The sequence below is a fragment of the Ailuropoda melanoleuca genome, chromosome 12 (genome assembly GCF_002007445.2).
Source record: "Ailuropoda melanoleuca isolate Jingjing chromosome 12, ASM200744v2, whole genome shotgun sequence".
Lineage (NCBI taxonomy): Eukaryota > Metazoa > Chordata > Mammalia > Carnivora > Ursidae > Ailuropoda > Ailuropoda melanoleuca.
Window position 1 is genome coordinate 17,245,361 of NC_048229.1, and position 18,344 is coordinate 17,263,704.

General features: G+C 50.4%; 1 protein-coding gene across 7 annotated transcripts in view; it reads left to right on the forward strand.

The window, feature by feature from the left end:
* Positions 1–18,344, forward strand: part of ACACB (acetyl-CoA carboxylase beta) — a 122,056-nt gene that overhangs the window by 58,433 nt on the left and 45,279 nt on the right. For all 7 annotated transcript variants that reach the window (XM_034638141.1, XM_019801818.2, XM_019801819.2 and 4 more), the window contains 11 exons: positions 384–534; positions 643–746; positions 2,146–2,227; positions 4,578–4,723; positions 5,913–6,063; positions 7,391–7,525; positions 10,080–10,226; positions 11,924–12,112; positions 13,758–13,858; positions 15,564–15,652; positions 15,731–15,855. In XM_034638141.1, coding sequence (XP_034494032.1) covers positions 384–534; positions 643–746; positions 2,146–2,227; positions 4,578–4,723; positions 5,913–6,063; positions 7,391–7,525; positions 10,080–10,226; positions 11,924–12,112; positions 13,758–13,858; positions 15,564–15,652; positions 15,731–15,855 — 1,420 coding nt within the window. The remainder of the gene's footprint in view (positions 1–383; positions 535–642; positions 747–2,145; positions 2,228–4,577; positions 4,724–5,912; positions 6,064–7,390; positions 7,526–10,079; positions 10,227–11,923; positions 12,113–13,757; positions 13,859–15,563; positions 15,653–15,730; positions 15,856–18,344) is intronic.

Genomic DNA, 18,344 nt, shown 5'->3' on the forward strand with positions numbered 1-18,344 from the left:
ATAGGTCCAGCTGGAGAGAGGGGATCGACCGGCCATGGTTAATAATAATTAAAATCACGATCGTTAATCATATTCACAGCGGCTGACCTTGTTTATCGGTGACTACACTCTTTATATGGATTGTTTCGTTTTAGTCCTCCAGCCCCCGTGTGAAGTCAGGGCTATTTCCTCATTTTCCAGATGAGGAAACTGAGGCCCAGAGTGGTTAAGTCACTTGCCCAAGATTGCCTGACCAGTAAATGCTGGAGCCGAGGTTGACGCCTGGGCCTCCTGGCTTAGGCCCCCTCTTAGCTGTGCTATTCTGGGCTCCCCGAGAACCAGGCAGGAGCTCTGTTGACATGTATATTAATTTGGAAGACAATCCATGTGCCTTTCCCCTCAAGGAACATGGTGGTGGCTTTGAAGGAGCTGTCCATCCGGGGCGACTTCAGAACCACCGTGGAGTATCTCATTAACCTGCTGGAGACTGAGCGCTTCCAGAACAATGACATCGACACAGGCTGGTTGGATTACCTCATCGCCGAGAAAGTGCAGGTGGGGAGCTGTGCGCTTCTCTCATTGGGGTCACGGATTCCCGCCCACCCCCGCCGGCTCCCCTTGGGCTCGGTCACCACCGACACTGAAGTGCGGAGTCTCTCCTAGGCGGAGAAGCCGGATATCATGCTCGGGGTGGTGTGCGGAGCCTTGAACGTGGCCGATGCGATGTTCAGAACTTGCATGACGGATTTCTTACACTCGCTGGAAAGGTAGGGTGCGGGGGTAATTACCCCCACCTCCATGGGATGTGTGTTCATGGCAAGTAAGGCAGATAATCCGCCAGCAGGCAATTAGGGAATCCCTCCTATGTGCTTGCCTCTGAAATGCCTCGCCTGTGAACCGAGGCTGCCCGGGAGGAGGCCGGTGGTGGTGGGATTCTCCAGGCAGCAGGTAGCAGGCCGACCGCTGGGTGCCTATTCATGCTGACTTGGGTAAGGTACTTCACAGGACTTGAGTTCAGAGAGGAGGTGGATTTGAGAAGCAAAGCAGGTGATAGATCACCTCTGCAAAGATTCCTTCCAGACCCTTGCCCGAATCAGGTGTGGCAAGTGAAGAGGACCGGGTGCTCACTGTTAGGATGGAGCAGCATTTCTCAGCCCTGGCACCCTTGACATTTTTTTTTTTTAAAAGATTTTATTTATTTATTTGACAGAGATAGAGACAGCCAGCGAGAGAGGGAACACAAGCAGGGGGAGTGGGAGAGGAAGAAGCAGGCTCATAGCAGAGGAGCCTGATGTGGGGCTCGATCCCGTAACGCCAGGATCACGCCCTGAGCCGAAGGCAGACGCTTAACCGCTGTGCCACCCAGGCGCCCCACCCTTGACATTTTGAGCTGATTTTTTTTTTTAAGATTTTATTTATTTATTTGACAGAGATAGAGACAGCCAGCGAGAGAGGGAACACAACCAGGGGGAGTGGGAGAGGAAGAAGCAGGCTCCTAGCAGAGGAGCCTGATGTGGGGCTCAATCCCATAACGCCGGGATCACGCCCTGAGCCAAAGGCAGACGCTTAACCGCTGTACCACCCAGGCGCCCCCTGATTGATTTTTTTTTTTATCGTGGGGGCTGTCCTGTGCACTGTGGGAAGTTAGCAGGATCCGTGGGCCACAGAGTACCCCCCCCAGGAGTCACCACAATCAGATATGTCTCCAGACATGGCCAAATGTCCTGGGGTAGAGGCAGAAATCACCCCCAGAGACACTGTGATAGGCAAACGAAGCTGCCGAAACAACTTTAAAAAGACGAGAGATGTTAGCGCGTGGTCATCATGCGCGTGCAGGGTAATAAGAGTCACAACGCGTGTGTCGCTTTCCTTCCTAAGCAGGTGGCACGATTCCCACGTCGGGAATTTTTTCCAAGAACGAGTGCTGTGGATTTTGCTTCCTGGAAAGCCCTTTTCAAATTTCTCACCCTTTAGCAAGCGCTGTTCCCTTAAGTTCTGGGCAGGGTCCTGTTCCTTGCCTGTTCCTCGGATTTAGCGTTTTAAATACAACCAGATGTGGTGGTGCTTAGGCGAGGCGAGAGCTGGGTGATCTGTTTAAATCCAGAGGGTGGCCCGAGAGTTCTCGTTCATTCCCACAGCCGACCGCACGTCTGTCTTTTCTTTCAGGGGCCAGGTCCTTCCTGCAGCTTCTCTGCTGAACATCGTGGATGTGGAATTAATTTATGGAGGTGTTAAGTACATTCTCAAGGTGAAGGCCCCGGGTTTCTCGGCTGTCTCCAGCACTCTGGAGGCTGGTGGGAGTTTTTCTGTCTGGAGTGGACTTGCTCGTGCTTGGGTCCTGGGACTCCCCGGGCATCCCGTGCCCTTGAAACCGAAGCACTTGGGGTTTTGGCGCGTGCAGGCTTGAGCAATACGCACAGTGTAGCATGGAGCATGTATGAGTGTCCTGGGGCTGACGTGACAAAGTACCGTGGAGCCGGTGGCTTCAGACAACAGAAGTGTGTGCTCTCAGAGTCTGGAGGCCAGAGTCTAAAATCAAGGTGTCTGCTGGGCCCTGGTCTCTTTGAAGTCTCCAGGAAAGAATCCGTTTCATGCTTTCCTAGCTCCTGGTGGTTGTAGGGCCGTCCTTGGTATTCCGTGTTTGGTAGACCGTCACTCCAAGCTATGCCTCTGGCTTCGTGTGGCCGCCTTTTCTGTGTGTGTGTGTGTGTGTGTGTCTGTCTGTCTACATTGTCTTCCTTCTGTGTGTCTCTGCTCTGAAGAACACCACTCAGATCGCATTGAGGGCCCACCCTGCTCCAGGAGGACTTCATCTAACTAACTGCATTTGCAAAGACACTATTTCCAAGTGAAGTCACGTGCTGAGGTGCCAGGAAGGACATGAATTTGGGGACACAGTATCCAGTCTGACCCAGAGCATGAGCAGGACCACTGCCGAGCTGGCATAGTGTGTGGGTCCATTTCCAGGGGCTGTGAGGCCCGCTCTGTCCTGTATGTCCGCACCAAAGGTCAGTGTATGGCTTTCTGATCTCTCCCTGGCCCACGACGGGTTCCCTGGAGGTTTACTTGGCATGCTGTCCTCTGTCAGAAGTTTCCAGTTACCTTCCTGGGGCGTCTGAGGTCATTTCAGCAGAGAATATCAGAGAATCTGAGATGTGTGGGCACAGGATCAGGCCCTGGGTCTGGTTCAGGCTGACCCCTGGGGGCAAAATGTCCCCAAGAAGCTAAGGCCTCCTTCTTGGGAGGGAAAGGATAACAGAACTCGAGTCTGCCTTTGAGGCAGAATTTTTAAGTTCTGTTACTTTATTTTTACGATGACTGAGCCCATGGAACGCTTCCAGCTTTGGAGATTTTCGGGGTTAGTGTAACCAAACAAGCATGTTCTCCGTGGGGGCATGCCATAAAACCACTCCTCTTTACCCCTCCATGCTTCCTGGCTATTTGGGGGGCCTGGTTCCCCCAGCGTGATTTTAAATATGACACATGCTTACTGTATAAAATTTAAAAAGGCATAAAACATCAGAAGAACAAACCCATCGTGTGTTGACCCTGGGAGGCAATCCCCATTCAGGTTTTAGCAAATCTCTTCTAATTTTTTTTTTCCTTAGGCACTGATTTTGCAAAGCTGAGATCACGGTGCAAATTCTGTTTTACCGCTTTGATATCATCACGGCATAAAGTGTTCCCGTGTTATTAACAAGTTTCCTTAATGTCAGTTTGGTGTCTATAGCCGACAGTCCGGTGGAACTTTCCATAGGAACGGAAATGGTCTGTGTCCGTGCTCTCCAGTCGGGCCACCTGGGGCTACTGAGCGCTGAGGAACTGAATTTTATATATGACTTAAGTTAAATTAATTTACGGGTAAATAGCCAGCCTAGCTCCGGGCTGCCCTGTTTGACAGTGTGGGTTTAGGGTAGTCCATTGCAAGGTTGTGGGATAGCTAGTTTGTGTCTCAGTTTTCCTGTTAACCATGAGTAATGTTGCAATAAACATTCCCCTATTTCTTGCTACCTTTGGTCTCAGCATACGTATCTTAAAGGTCTGAGGGCTCTTGAGGGTGTTTTGTCTTCTGAGAGAGCACACCCACAGTGAACCCAGGGCTAGTATGTCAGATCCAAGTACAGAGCTGAGGCCGGGCCTGGCCACCTGTGCCTCTCTCGAGTGTCCCAAATGTCTCGGGTGCCCCTGCGCAGAGCTGGGTCAGGGGACGGCAGAGTCCTGGTCACTGCTGGAGTCTCCAGGGCTGTTTCATCCACAGTGAGACCCCCCCACCACCTCCCCACCCGCCTTCCCTGCTACTCAGGGTGGCCCTGCTTGGGGCTGATGCTTAGAGGCAGCAATGAGAAGGGCACGTGATTGGCAGGAGATGACCAGGCCGAACTATATCTGCAGCCGGTGGCCATTAGTCCCCCCCACCCCCAGGACAGGTGCGGTGCGCTGACTGCAGGCTCTCTGCAGCCCTGTCAGCTGCTCACTGCTGGTGCACACCACTGTGGACACTAGCCCTTGCTCCTGGGGGGGGTGCAGATGGTGCTGTGGGGCACAGGGACAAGCAGACCTCCTGAATTCAGGCAGGGACACTGAGCCTGTCCCCGCAGGTGGCCCGGCAATCTCTGACCATGTTCGTCCTCATCATGAACGACTGTCACATCGAGATCGACGCCCACCGGCTAAGCGACGGGGGGTTGCTGCTGTCCTATAATGGTAACAGCTATACCACCTACATGAAAGAAGAGTTTGACAGGTACATGGTGGGGGGAGGGGCGTGACACAGAGCCACACTTTCCCATGGGGCTCAAAAATATAAAGCCAGCTATGTGTAGCCGAAGGGTCTTAGATAAAGTAGCTTCTCCGGGAAATTCTGGGGCCCGTGGAGAGGTTAATCTCTTGGCTGGACATCCACAAAACTGGCAGATGTTTTGGGGAGGTTCCCAAGAGGCCCACTTCTAGAACGTGGGAGGATCCAGAGCTGAATGGGTCATGACTCCCAGCTCCAGGGCCGGCAAGGCATGTGACAATGTATCAGCTGGCCCTTGTCTGAGCTCAGGCTTGGAGGGGATACAGCCATCCAGCGAGGGCGGCAGCTGCTTGTACCGGGCACAGGGCTAGGTGTTGGGATAAGACCACGGTCATGACTCGTGGAACCTGTTGGCACACGTGACGTAGTTAACAAGCAGAAGGGGCAGGACCGGTCACTGTGTACCAGGACAAGCGAAATGCAGGTTGCCCCGGAAGCACTTAGCACGGAGGCATCATGAGATTCCCTCAAAGACCCTCCCATTCCGGTGTATCTGACCACACTGAGCTCGTACAATGAAGCGTAGACCAGCGGGGCTGAGCGGGCGGCAGGGACTTCCTCCCCTGCTCCGGCCAAGGAGAATCAGGCCAGAGTGTGGGGGTGGGGGTGGGCACAGGCCGCATGCCTGCAACAGCTCCACTTAGAGAATTGTCTCCCTTCCCTATCCTCCAAGTTTTGGAAGAAGGCAGACTGGCTTCATCTCAGCCAGAGCACTGTTTTATTACCTCTTTTTCAGCCATGTTCTATCTGCCAAGAATATTCAAGATTATTTGAATAACCCCCGCTAGGGTATACTCTGCACAGTTCAGTTATAAGGCGAAGGCTTAAAGTCAGTAAATATTTATTGGATAATATCGACTGCTTTCTCCATGCCTCTTAGAATTATATCAGTAAAAGGAACTGGTTTTCAGCCAGGAAAGGGTCACACGCTTTGCTCACCCCATTCATTCCCTGTATCTCCCTGGTAACCGTCAGACGCTAGCATTTGGGCAAGTGGAATCCCACAGAGCACACCCAGGGGGACACACTGGGCTGCCTTCAGGAAGGGGGAAACACTGTGGACAGCCAGACCTGAGGACGCTGGGTGGATGGTCCCCCTCCATCTACCCACCCGCCCTCTCCTTCTGTCTCCCAGTTACCGTATTACCATCGGCAACAAGACGTGTGTGTTTGAGAAAGAGAACGATCCCACGGTCCTGAGAGCCCCTTCGGCTGGGAAGCTGCTTCAGTACACGGTGGCGGACGAGGGCCACGTTGAGGCTGGGAGCAGCTACGCTGAGATGGAGGTGAGCACAGAGCCGGTCCTCGGGGTGGGGCCGCAGCCAGGCCTCCCCTCCACCCCACTCCCCGGGGGAGGTCCGTCCCGCATTGCACCTGCACCCCTGCACCCGAGCCGGTGGGCCTCACCTCTCCCCTGGGCCACTATCTGCCCATTCTTCAGAGAACCAGTATGGGGGGTTCAGCCCCAATTTGCTGCAGTATTTAAAGGGAAAACCTGAAAAACGTTCACCTCCGCAGGAGCGTGGAGGGACGGGTCAGTAATAACCCTGGTGGCAATTTAAAAAGCCGTAAGCCAACACTTACAAAGTGCTAGCCACGTAGCAGGTGCTATTCTAGGCAATTTACCTGCTTAATTACCTTCTGTCTTCCCAGCGATCACAGGACGTGGGCACAGATAGGATCCCCATTTTATACATGAAAAAAGGGGGCCTGGGCAGGCTAAGGAACTCAAAGCCCGCCAGAGCTAGGATTCACACCTGGCCTCCATTCCATGCTGCCAAGGTCAATAATAATGATAATGACAGTGAAAATACAGCAGCAGCAGCAGGAGCTCACGCTTGCCGGCCTCCCACCACGCGCTGGGCACCTCCTGAGCGATCCTTGTGAGAGCTCTATGAGGTGAGACTGTCATTCCTCCCCATATGACAGTTGGGGAAACTGAGGTTCAGAGAAGGGAAGGCACCTGCTGGAGATCACAGAGTGATGGGTGGGGTGCTGGGGTTCCAGCCCAGGCCTGTCTTGGGTGCCCAAGCTGTGAATGACTTGAACAAAAGGAGCACAGGGCTGACTGTCTGCAGCCCATACCTCGGTAACAAAATACACCACGTCCGCGCACGCAGACTCAGAGAGGCCAGTTAAAGGGGCTGGTGACCCTATGGGGAGCACATTTCTTCATTTCACCCAAGGTTCCACAGAGGGTTTTCTCACTGCCTTTAAAAAAGGAGCCGGTCACAAAATGCACCATGTTTTAGGAATGTGTGTGTTAAGCACCCCCACATAATATAATTTAACTGTATTTCTAAGAAAGAAGCTTTACTTTACAAATAAAGATCAGTTTCCATGTCTGTAAAATGGGTGCAGTACATGACCCGCCTCTCTAGCTGGCTTTGCAGATGGAGACAATTCATGAACAGCGCTGAGCCTGGCACACAGCAGGCTTCTGGCAAATGCTTGTTCCCTCCATGCTTTACACTTGAACTCTGCCCAGGGAGTCATTCTGTTTAAATGACCAAGCACCTGCTGCTCCAGAGTACTAGTTCTGGGTGACTCTGGCTGTCACACGCACAAGCCAGTCCCCGTGGGCTCGTCTTATTTCTCCTTCCCGCAAAACAGGTGATGAAGATGATCATGACCTTGAACGTGCAGGAAAGTGGCCGGGTGAAGTACTTTAAGCGCCCGGGGGCCATGCTGGAGGCAGGCTGTGTGGTGGCCAGGCTGGAGCTCGATGACCCTTCCAAAGTGCACCCGGTACGTCGCACCCCAGCGCAGCCACCCCGGCTGGCTCAGGAGCGCTCACGGTTCTGCCTCTTCTGGGAGCAGAGCTGGCTGACTGCTCCCGGCCCTTGTCCTGCCTCCGTGAGCCCCCAGCAGCCAGTGTGATGGGTACAGAAGCACGCCCACCTTTGCTCACACCCCTCACACCAGCAGCTCACTAGCCCACCCAGAGTAAAACTCCGATTGCGCACTTCCGTATTGTTTTTGACACGTAAGTACAGAGAGTAGATAATATTGTTACAGTGGGTGAAGCACTATTGATACATGATTACTCCCTGAACTGCATAGGTTATGCAGATCTCCTGAGTGCTCCCGTGTAAACTGTAAAGTATACAATGTGAAATTCAGCGTCTGAACCGTCTGGAAGGGTGCGTTTCAGTGGCGTTAAGGGCATTCACACAGTTGTACGACCAGCACTGTCATCCGTCTCTAGAACTTTCTCATCTTTCCAAACTGAAACTCTTACACCCATTAAACACTAACTCCCCGTTCCTACCTCCTCCAGCCTCTGGCAGTTCTCTTGCTCTAGGGATCTGACTTCCTCGAGGAACCTCGTATTAGTGGAATCGTACGATATTTGTCTTTTTGTGGCTGGCTTATTTCACTTAGAATAACGTCCTCGGGGCCCATCCGTGTTGTAGCAGGTGTCCATGCTTCACTCCCTTTGAAGGCTGAATAACAGTCCGTGGTTTGCGTAGCGTATATTTTGTTTACCCAGTCTTCCATCGATGGATCCTCGGGTTGTTTCTGTCTTTTGGCTGTGAGTCATGCTGCAGTGAACACGACTGTATTTCTTTAGTTTTTACCCAAATCCAGGAACACATCTAGGTTAGTATATTATATAGAGTCGCCTTGTCTCCTTAGGCTCCAGTTTTGACCCCCATTTAAAAAATGACACACACGCACACCTGACCTTACACTCCCCGTCCTCCTGCCCTGCTATCCTTCTCTCCCTGGCACTGTCATTCGTGATCAGACAGACGACGTGTCTCACTGATTGTCCCGTGGGTGTAATTTTTGGCATCCCCGAGATTGGAAGCACCACGAGCCCAGTACATTTTGTCTTTCTCGCCCCCTGCTAGATTCCCAAACAGGGCAGGCATGGAGGAGGTGCTCCACAGATATTTTTTGGTTGTATACACAGAGGTTCAGGTGCTGTGGGGGCAGGACCCCGTCCTTCGGACCAGCAGAGAGGGTACCAGAACATCTGTGATATGTATGGCCCTGAAGTCAGGCCCCAGTGGGACCTCTGATTTAGATTCTTATAACTGATTGTTAAGCTTTCCCATGAAACTGTGACTTCTGAAGTCAAGGACCACTCTCTTGTTCGTCACTGTATTCTTGGTGCCTGGCACAGTGCATGGGGCATACAGGGTACTCAGAAAAAAAAAACCAAAACAGGTCTTGCTGCTGAATGAATGAACATTTACACCGTCCTAAGCAAGGCATGCATATGGAGGGGTAGCTTGTCATTCATGCCTGAATTGTGTTTTTTTCCTTCTGTAATAATTAGTACATATGCGCAGGGGGGAATAAAAGGCTAGTAAGACCATTTCAAAAAGAAACACGTTGCCTCTTTTTTCCAGAATATCCTATCAGTTTTCTTCTCATTTTTTTCATTATTCTCTGTAGTGGGTTCCCCAAACCAGAAATAGACGGAGCCTTTTCAGATCACCAGAAAGGTGTGTGTGCCTGCACGTGATTCAGCAACCATTTCCCGTGCCAGGTTCATGAGACAGGGCCCGGCCACCAGTCCCTGGGCGTTCATGTGTGCCTATGAGATGAGCCCTTGTGCAGTAAGAGGGGCTGCCCGTGGCCCCCGCTGTGGGTTCCCAGCTGGAGAAGCCAGCACCAGATTGTGGGGAAGGAGACCCTCCAGTTCATCTCGAAGGATGAGACAAGCCCACAGGGTTGGGACAGGGGAGAGGCCAGGAAGCTGAGGGTTCCAGGTCAGCAGAACAGCACATCCCAAAGCTCCTGGGTCCCAGGACTGCACGTAGTAGGTGTTCAGTGGACATTTTTACAATGAATGAATCAATAAATGGGCTCCTGGGGTCAGGGTTGCCCCTTGGGAGAGCTTTTCATTTTTTTGGTTCTCTAAGGCTAAATGTTGAGGCTTTACAAGAAGCTGGGACATTTGCATGAGAACTTCATAAATTTCCATCCTGCTGTTTGTTTATCATCAGGATTCAATAAAGATGGAAAATAAATGGGAAGGTAGGGAGATAATTTTGATTAGAAAGCAGAGCAAAACAAAAGAATGTAACTTCTTCCAAAATCACTGGGAGCTTCTAACAATGGACTACGGCATTTGCCACGGGGGAGATTTGGGAAACCCACCTTGGGGTGGGATTTTAGCAATTTTGACTTTCCAATATGTGTTCTTGTGGGGTTTTTTGTTTTTTTCCCTTCAGGCTTCATCCTCGTTATATGTGGACTGTCCTGGTCAGTCTGCGTCGCCCCTCTGTTTATCCTGTCTCACTCAGGAGGCACGTGTCCTTGACCTCTGGTTCTTTTGTCTCATCAGGCCAAGCCATTCACAGGAGAGCTCCCTTCCCAGCAAACTCTGCCCATCGTGGGAGAGAAACTGCACCAGGTTTTCCACAATGTCCTGGAAAACCTGACCAACGTCATGAATGGCTACTGTCTGCCGGAGCCTATTTTTAGCACAAAGGTAGGTCACGGGCAAAGGATAGGTGTGTATTCCACACACGTGTGCAGGTCTGTGTGAGGAGCCAGGAGGGCTTATTCCATGAGCTCCGAGGTCTTTACTGGAGTCAGGTATGGAAAAGACAGAGGGCTTCTTCTCAGGAACTTCCCCGTCTGATTGTAAACATCAGCGTATGTTCCCTTTGATTATAAACTGGTGTAAAAGCTAGATTGGTTTTTGTGTTCATCTCAGCCTAGAGAATGTTTAAGCAGGAAGTTAAACAAGAAGTCCGGGGGCGCCTGGGTGGCTCCGTTGTTAAGCGTCTGCCTTTGGCTCAGGGCCTGATCCCGGGTCCCTGGGATCGAGCCCCGCATCAGGCCCCTCCACTGGGAGCCTGCTTCGTCTTCTCCCACTCCCCCTGCTTGTGTTCCCTCTCTCGCTGGCTGTCAAATAAATAAATAAAATCTTAAAAAATAAATAAACAAACAAGAAGTCTGCATGGGTCACGTCTTAGAGAGTGAGGAAATCACTTTGTTCAGGGACACAGTCTGTTCGTTGTTCATCCCAGGGGCCCGTTGCCTACTTACTCTGTAGAGAAATCAGAAGTTTTCACATTTGCAGACCTCAGTGAAAGATCCATGACGCTAAACTCAACATCAATAGCGATAAAATTATCTGTCACAACCTATCTCAGAATAGCAAAACATGTTAGTGGTGGTGATGGTGAAGGAGGTGATACTGGTCGTGATGGTGGTGGTAGTGTTGATGGTGATGCTGGTGGGGGTGATGATGGTGGTGATGCTGGTGCTGGGGGTGATGGTGGTACAATGGCCAACCATTGTCTAATGCACACTGTGTGCCCACTACTACTCTGAGCACTTGAAATTTAGTAAGTCATTTAATCCTCCCAACAACCTATGATATTAGTTCCACTTTACAGCTAAGGAAACTGAGGCACAGAGAGACTAAGAAACTTGCCGTGTTTGCCCTGTGAAAAGGCAAAGATGGGATTTGAGCCCTGGCCATCTGGCTTCAGAGTCCATGCCCTTAGCTCCTGATTGCTGTGCAGCCTGACTGTGATCACTAAAACTGCAACATTTATTTAGTCTTTGCACTTGCCAGGGCTCGCATTCTTTCATTTTTAAATGACACAACTCCTTTGGAGTCAGCACCATTATCCTTCTCATTCAGAGACCGTCAACATTTCAGCTGCTGGGACACCCAGAGGTATTGTAGGGCAGCTGTTAAGAGTCCCTGGAGCTGAATGGCCTGGGTTGGCTTCTCACTAGCTGTGTGACTTTGGGTAACTTCATCAACCTCTCTGTTTCAGTTTCCTCAACTGTAAAATGGGAATAATGATTGTATCTACTCTGTAGGGTTGTTTCTGAGGATCAGATGAGAACATAGAAATAAAGGTTTTAGAGCGTTGTCTGGCACTAAGCAAATGTCCACAAATGGTAGCTCTTCACATGGCCTTGTGTTCTGTTCTCACACCATGCTGGTTGTGTGGGTGCCTAGAGGGGGGATGCAGGGAAACTGGGCATTCCCCTTGTAGTCAGGGGGCCATTCCACTCAGAATGTCCCAGAAGCTTCTGGGTCTCGATGTCTGGCTCCTTGGGTACAGGGTCTGGATGGGTCGAGTGTGTCGGGTGCCCGGTGGAGGGTGGCAGTGCCCATGCCCCCCACAGGGCCTCTGGCTAACGCTGTGGTCCCTGGTTCAGCTGAAGGAGTGGGTACAGAAGCTCATGATGGCCCTCCGACACCCGTCGCTGCCGCTGCTGGAGCTGCAGGAGATCATGACCAGTGTGTCCGGCCGCGTCCCCGCCCCCGTGGAGAAGTCGGTCCGCAGGGTGATGGCTCAGTACGCCGGCAACATCACCTCGGTGCTGTGCCAGTTCCCCAGCCAGCAGGTGCGTACCCCTGCCTCCCCAGCCCCACTGGGGGGCCCGCGGGTGCCGCCTTGGGAACTCAACTTCCGGCCACCATGGCCTCTGACTGAGCACCCGAGATGGCGCAGGCTGAGAGTTTCCTTTCGAGCCCTTCTCTGCAGAACCCCAGCGTTTTCCCCAACGTCGTTGAGATGAACACCGTTACTGGGCCTTACTCCATAAAACTCGGATTCAGAATAGGAGTTAACCGTTGGTTCAAATACAAGGAGCGTTTCCCCCAACATTTCGGGTTGAAACAGAGGCGGTTGTGGGATTTTCTTGCTAGCCTGTAACTTTGATTTTCTTCCTTTGGTGTTTGTAAGGTGATCATCTTGGGGCCCTAGGTATATAGAATATTTAAATAATGGAAAGCATTCCAGGGTAGGATGAACTATCTCTAGTAATGCTATGTTTTCCTGATTTTGTGCACTTTTTTTTTTTTTTTTTGGTGGAGGGCGTGTTGCTTTGTCAAGTGTTTTTTAAGGTGATTTGCATTTGGAGGAATCTCCTCTGTCAGTTTTTACCTTCTGCCCTTGGTCTGGTTAGAATGGCTGCATTCCATCGTCGTGCCCCCACCCACGTGTCTGTGAGTTGGGGAGCTACGGGTCAGCATAGATCAGGTCATTCCTGGAGGTCAACCACTCTAGAGGTTGGACTATTGTTCCAACATGAAAAGGAATCTAATATGGATTCATACTACAACGTAGACGTACCCTGAAAACGTGCGACGTGAAGGAAGCCAGTCATAAGAGACCACGCGTTGCATGATTCCATGTACACGAAATGTCCGGAAGAGGCAAATCCATGGAGACAGAAAGTGGATAAGTGGTTGCCAAGGGCTGGGGGAGAGGGCTCGAGAGTAGCTGTGAATGGTTATTGGGTTTCTTTCCGGGGTGATGAAAATGCTCTCAAATTAGATAGTGGTCAATGGTTGCACATGAATAAAATGAGAACTAGTTAGCTGTATACTGTAAAGGGGGGGGCACCTGGCTGGCTCAGTCAGTAAACCTTGTAGCTCTTGATCTTGGGGTCATGAGTTTGAGCCCCACACTGGGTATAGAGCCTGCTTAAAAAATGAATGAATGAATGAATGAATGGGGGGAATACTAGAGTATGTAAATTATATCTCAACTGAAAAATAACCAGACAAAACTCTAACGAACCCCAGTTGAGAAAAGTATGTGTTTGGACCTTTCAGGAATTTGTTGTTAGTGCAGGTTTTTCATAAGAAATATTTTTTGTTGCCAAAAACAATACGCTAATAACGCTAAATCTAGTTATAAAAACAAGACTCCCCCCTCCCCCGCAGCCCGCTTCAGTTTCTCTGGGGTTGGACACTCCCTTCCCTTCCCCCAGACCATTCATCTTTGTGGAGAGGACTAAGACACGTGTCTTTATGGGATCGTTGTCATTCTAAGCTCAAATTCCTCAAGCAACATGTCAAGCGGGGTGAACAGCTCTTTCTGGGTGGCCAGAGAGGGCTTTGGAGTGAAGTTTTCAAGTTTTGAATGAGCCTTGGGTGGGTCCTCCATGGGAGCCCACAGTGGGTCTTTCTGGTGACTCCTGCGTGGTGGTGACCAAACTGTGTGGTTGTGAGTGGCCAGAACTGTCCTGTCTGCCCGTCCAGATAGCCACCATCCTGGACTGCCATGCGGCCACCCTGCAGCGGAAGGCTGAACGGGAGGTCTTCTTCATGAACACCCAGAGCATTGTGCAGCTGGTCCAGAGGTGAGTCCTCGGCCCTCCGTGGGGGGCGGTCATCCCACTCACTGTCGGCGCATCACCCCAATGCAGCACTCTGGGGCTCTCTTCAGGGCAGGCTCCAACCAAGAGACAGTGCGTGGGGTCCAGAGACCCTGATTACCATCCCGGCATAGCTAGTCCTAACCCCAGAAACCCCAGGCAAGGCCCTTTTCTCCTGCTATCTCAGTTTGCCAGTCTGTAAAATGGGAATAAAAACCCTTCGTGCGCAATTAGTCCTGCTGTGTTGTGAGTGGATTAATGCTCGTAGAGCGCTGGTGCCCAGCGAGTCCTCAGGGTAGCTTTGCCTACAGGACAGCGGGGTGCGGTGGCTTTATAGGCCTTCAAGGACTCTACAGATTGTCCTTGTGGTTTTGAAGTCCTTGCAGAAGAGAGTGGATGAAGAGTTTGTATTTTGAATGGCTCTGGAGCAGGTTGAACTATTCTGATGACAGGAAGAACTGCCACGTCGTGGGAAAACTCTACCCCACAGGAAAGCTTCACATACAAAGACAGACTTGAAACAGTTTTAAACTGGAGGAGATGAAGTGTGTTCACGTTTACCACGTGCTGGAAACAGAGGCACAGAGAAGCAGGACCCTAGGAGACTGCCCTTCTTTTCAGGGAGCGCCTGGGCTCGTGGGGACTCAGACTGCCCATCTAGGACTGAGCTGAGGAAGGGAGTCTTAGTGTGGCTTCCCCCTGAAGAGAGGGTGTCACAGCCAAGGGCTAGGACGGGAGACCCTCCCCAGAAGGTCACTAACCTTAAACCCACACTTTAGCTTCAGAGAAACACCTAGAAGAAAATGAACAATCCCCTAGCAGATTTTTCTGTGTTAAACATAAATATCCCAGCTCTGTTCTTTTTTTTTTTTTTAATAAAAGATTTATTTGAGAGAGAGAGAGAGAGAGCATGTGTGCGAGTGGGGCAGGGGCAGATGGAGAGGGAGAGAGAGAATCTCAAGCAGAGTCCCCGCTGAGCGTGGAGCCCAACGCAGGGCTCAGTCTCACGATCCTGAAACCAAGAGTCGGATGCTTAACCGACTGAGCCACCCAGACACCCTTCAGAGCTCCGTTCTCTATATATATTCTTTTAGATCACATTTGAATAAGTGCACATTTTAGGTTCTTTCTCCTGTTGTCAGTGACTCTGGGGTTAAACTGGTCTCAATGTCCTTAAAACTCAGTGTCCTGTCCCTTAGGAAACTGTTTCCTATGTGCAGAAATGATTTAGAATGTTTTAGGGAACATCCAGTTTAAAATTTGTTTTTTAAAAGGGACGTGACATTTTCATAGGGATCTATCGATAAATGTCTTCCAAGTTTCATTTAATTATCTTTTGTTTAACTATCTTTCAAGCTATCTTTATACCTAGGGTGGTTAATTGATCATTTTTGGTATCAACCGTGTATGCAAGCTGACCCTTTTCAGCATCCCGTCTTCTCTCTCTGAGGATGGGCAGGTGCCATCCGAAGGCTCAGGCCTGGGCTCTGGCTGGATGGATGACCTTGGACGAGTCACTGCTGTCTTTGGCCTACAGAGTTCATGCAAATAAGCTGACTCACATGTCCCTCCCAGCCTTGAGGATTAGGGGGTCCAGCCTCCTTTCGGAAGTCCTAGAAGGCCCGGCTGTAGACTCGGGCGCCCCAGGAGGTGGAGCTGATGGTTCAGGCAGCCTCTCCTTCCCTCCCAGGTACCGCAGCGGGACCCGCGGCTACATGAAGGCGGTGGTGTTGGACCTCCTGCGGAGATACTTGCGGGTGGAGCATCATTTCCAGCAAGGCAAGAGTCCCCCCAGCCTTGGTGACAAGCCCACAGGGCGGGAGGGCCCTGAGCCTTACCCCTCTTGTCTCCCTCTAGCTCACTACGACAAGTGCGTGATAAACCTCAGGGAGCAGCTGAAGCCAGACATGTCCCAGGTGCTGGACTGCATCTTCTCCCACGCGCAGGTGGCCAAGAAGAACCAGCTGGTGATCATGTTGATTGTAAGCAGGAAAGGACGCCCTATTCTCACCGTGGGAGTAGCTCGGGGTCCACAGACATTCTGGAAAGGGCCAGAGTATAACTATTTGAGCTTTTGCTGGTCATACCGTCTCAGTCCTGACCTTGTACAACATAAGCAAATGGACACGGCTGTGTCCCGATGCAACTTTGTTGTTCAAACCAGGCCGGGGGTGGGATGTGTCGGTCACGGGGGGGGGAGATCATGGCACAGACTCACGAAGCACCTACCATGCACCGAGCACTCCTAACACGCTTTGCAAATACTGATTTAGTTCTCACGGCAAGTCTCGAAGGTGCACACCGTTCTCTCTCGCTTTGGCCGAGCACAGGGAAGGGAATAGTCGCTTGCCCAAAGGCACCCGACTTCTAAATGCAGAGCCAGGATTTGAACCCACAGGCTGGCCCCAGAGTCATGAGTTCCTGGGGGATAATTAGATTCTGAGTCTTGGCGTGGGATTTTTTATTTGCCCTTCTTGGAGAAGCTTAGAATTTCTTTGTTCTTATTTCTTTTCCTACTAGATGATAATTACCATCCTTTATAGCTAAAGATGTTTTTCCTTGATATGGTCCCTGATGGCTCATTTGGAGAATGTAGAATCAGCAGGTAGTAAGAGAGGTGTGGGCTTGGCTTATAGCGAAAAGGGGCTGGCAGATTTTCTTTTCTTTTCTTTTTTTTTTGGTAAAGGTAGTAAATAGTTTTGAGAACCACACAGCCTGTGTTGCAACAACTCAGCTCTGCTGTCGAAGCGTGAAAGAAGCCGTAGACGATACATGAGTGAACGAGTGTGGCCGTGTGCCAATAAAACTTTATTTAAAAAAAAAGGGCAGTGAGCCAGATTTGGGTCTGGGCCTGTAGGATAGCTAACACCCTAACAAGATGGATTTGTAAATACTGGTGTTTTTGTAAAGAATCATTTTGAAACCTAGGGCAGCGTGAGGATGTCTTAATCCTAGCTGTACAGGAGAATTTCCTGGGGTGGCTGTAGGAAAGCTTTAAAAAAATACAGATGCCCAGGCCCCACACTGGTCAGCTGAATCAGGCTTTCTGGGGGATGTGGACGAGGCATTAGTACTTTTTTGAAAGCTTCCCCAATGGGAAAGTAAAATGTAAGCTGGATATTATATAATATTATCACTTTAATGTTCAATTTCTTGGGTGTTTTAATGGTTTTTTAGTTAGCTAGGAGATATTTTTTCTTCAAGGAGGTACAATCTTATTGGGAAGGATTGTGGTGTCTGTAGGTGACTTTCAAAGAAAGAAAATGTATGTGTGCATGCGTGTGTGTGCGTGTGCATGTGCATGCTTACCAGAGAAAAAGCAGATGTGGTGATAATAGTAAAAGTTTAGCAGTTGGTGAATCTGGATCATCAGTACAGGGGTTTTCAATGTACGTACCTTAATTTTGTTTTAAGGATTTATTTATTTTAGAGAGCGTGTATGATGGAGGGGCAGAGGGAGAGAGAGAGAGAGAATCCTCAAGCAGACTTCTTGCTGGTTGCAGAGCCCTATGCAGGGCTCGATCCCAGGACCCTGAGATCATGGACTGAGCCAAAATCAGTAGTCAGATGCTCAACCGACTGAGCCACCCAGGTGCCCCAGCTGATCCTTAATTCTTGTGTAGTTTTTGAAATTCTTCAAAATTAAATTTGGGGCGGGGGGAGGGCTTTCCAAGTTGATGGCAGGGTGCAGCCAGGTTTGGGAACTTATGCCCGAAGAGATGGCCACTCTTTGCGGGGAATGCCATTGCTAAAATAGTTTAACCCTTGGCAAAGCATCTCCTTTGCATGGAGTTTTTTCAGCTGAGTGTTTGTAAAGCAAGGTATGCTTGTATCTGTTACCATCTACTTGCCATTCAAAGGCCGGGGGTGAGAGCTGTGGATTACCCTGCTGTCCGTTACTCTGTGCACAGACTGACTCTCTTCTGGGGAGGAAGGTGCTAAATATTATGTACACCAGAGGACAGCTGGGGGAGTGGCCCCCCGATCAGAGAACTAGGACACTTGCTTGGGGTTTCTCGGTAAAGGCGGCTGAAAATGTTGTACCAGGTGTGGTTGGGGGATGTGTGAGCGAGATCCTTTATGCTTTTGGCGCTCTTGGTTCCATTTGTTGAAAACGACGAGTTCTTTGCATTTGATGGTATCTGGTGCCTAGGAGACTCTCCGAAAAGACTTGTCAATTGAATATTTACTTTGAAATGAAATTGTTTGAGTCTTTCAGGGAACTTGGTTTCTAAAGCAAATCACAGTGGGGGAGGGAGAGAAAGTTTAAAATAATCTGTGTGATTTCTTCAGCACCAACAGGCTAGTGTTTGTGTACAAGTGTGAAATACTAATATGTTAACAAGTGTTCTGATCATAAAAACAGAGCAAGCTGTTTCTAATTAGGGAAGTGCAGAGGCAGGTGTCGAAGAAAGGACCCCTGGCCCCACCATCGGGTGACTTCTTGGAGAAGAGTCTGGGTGGGGGCGGT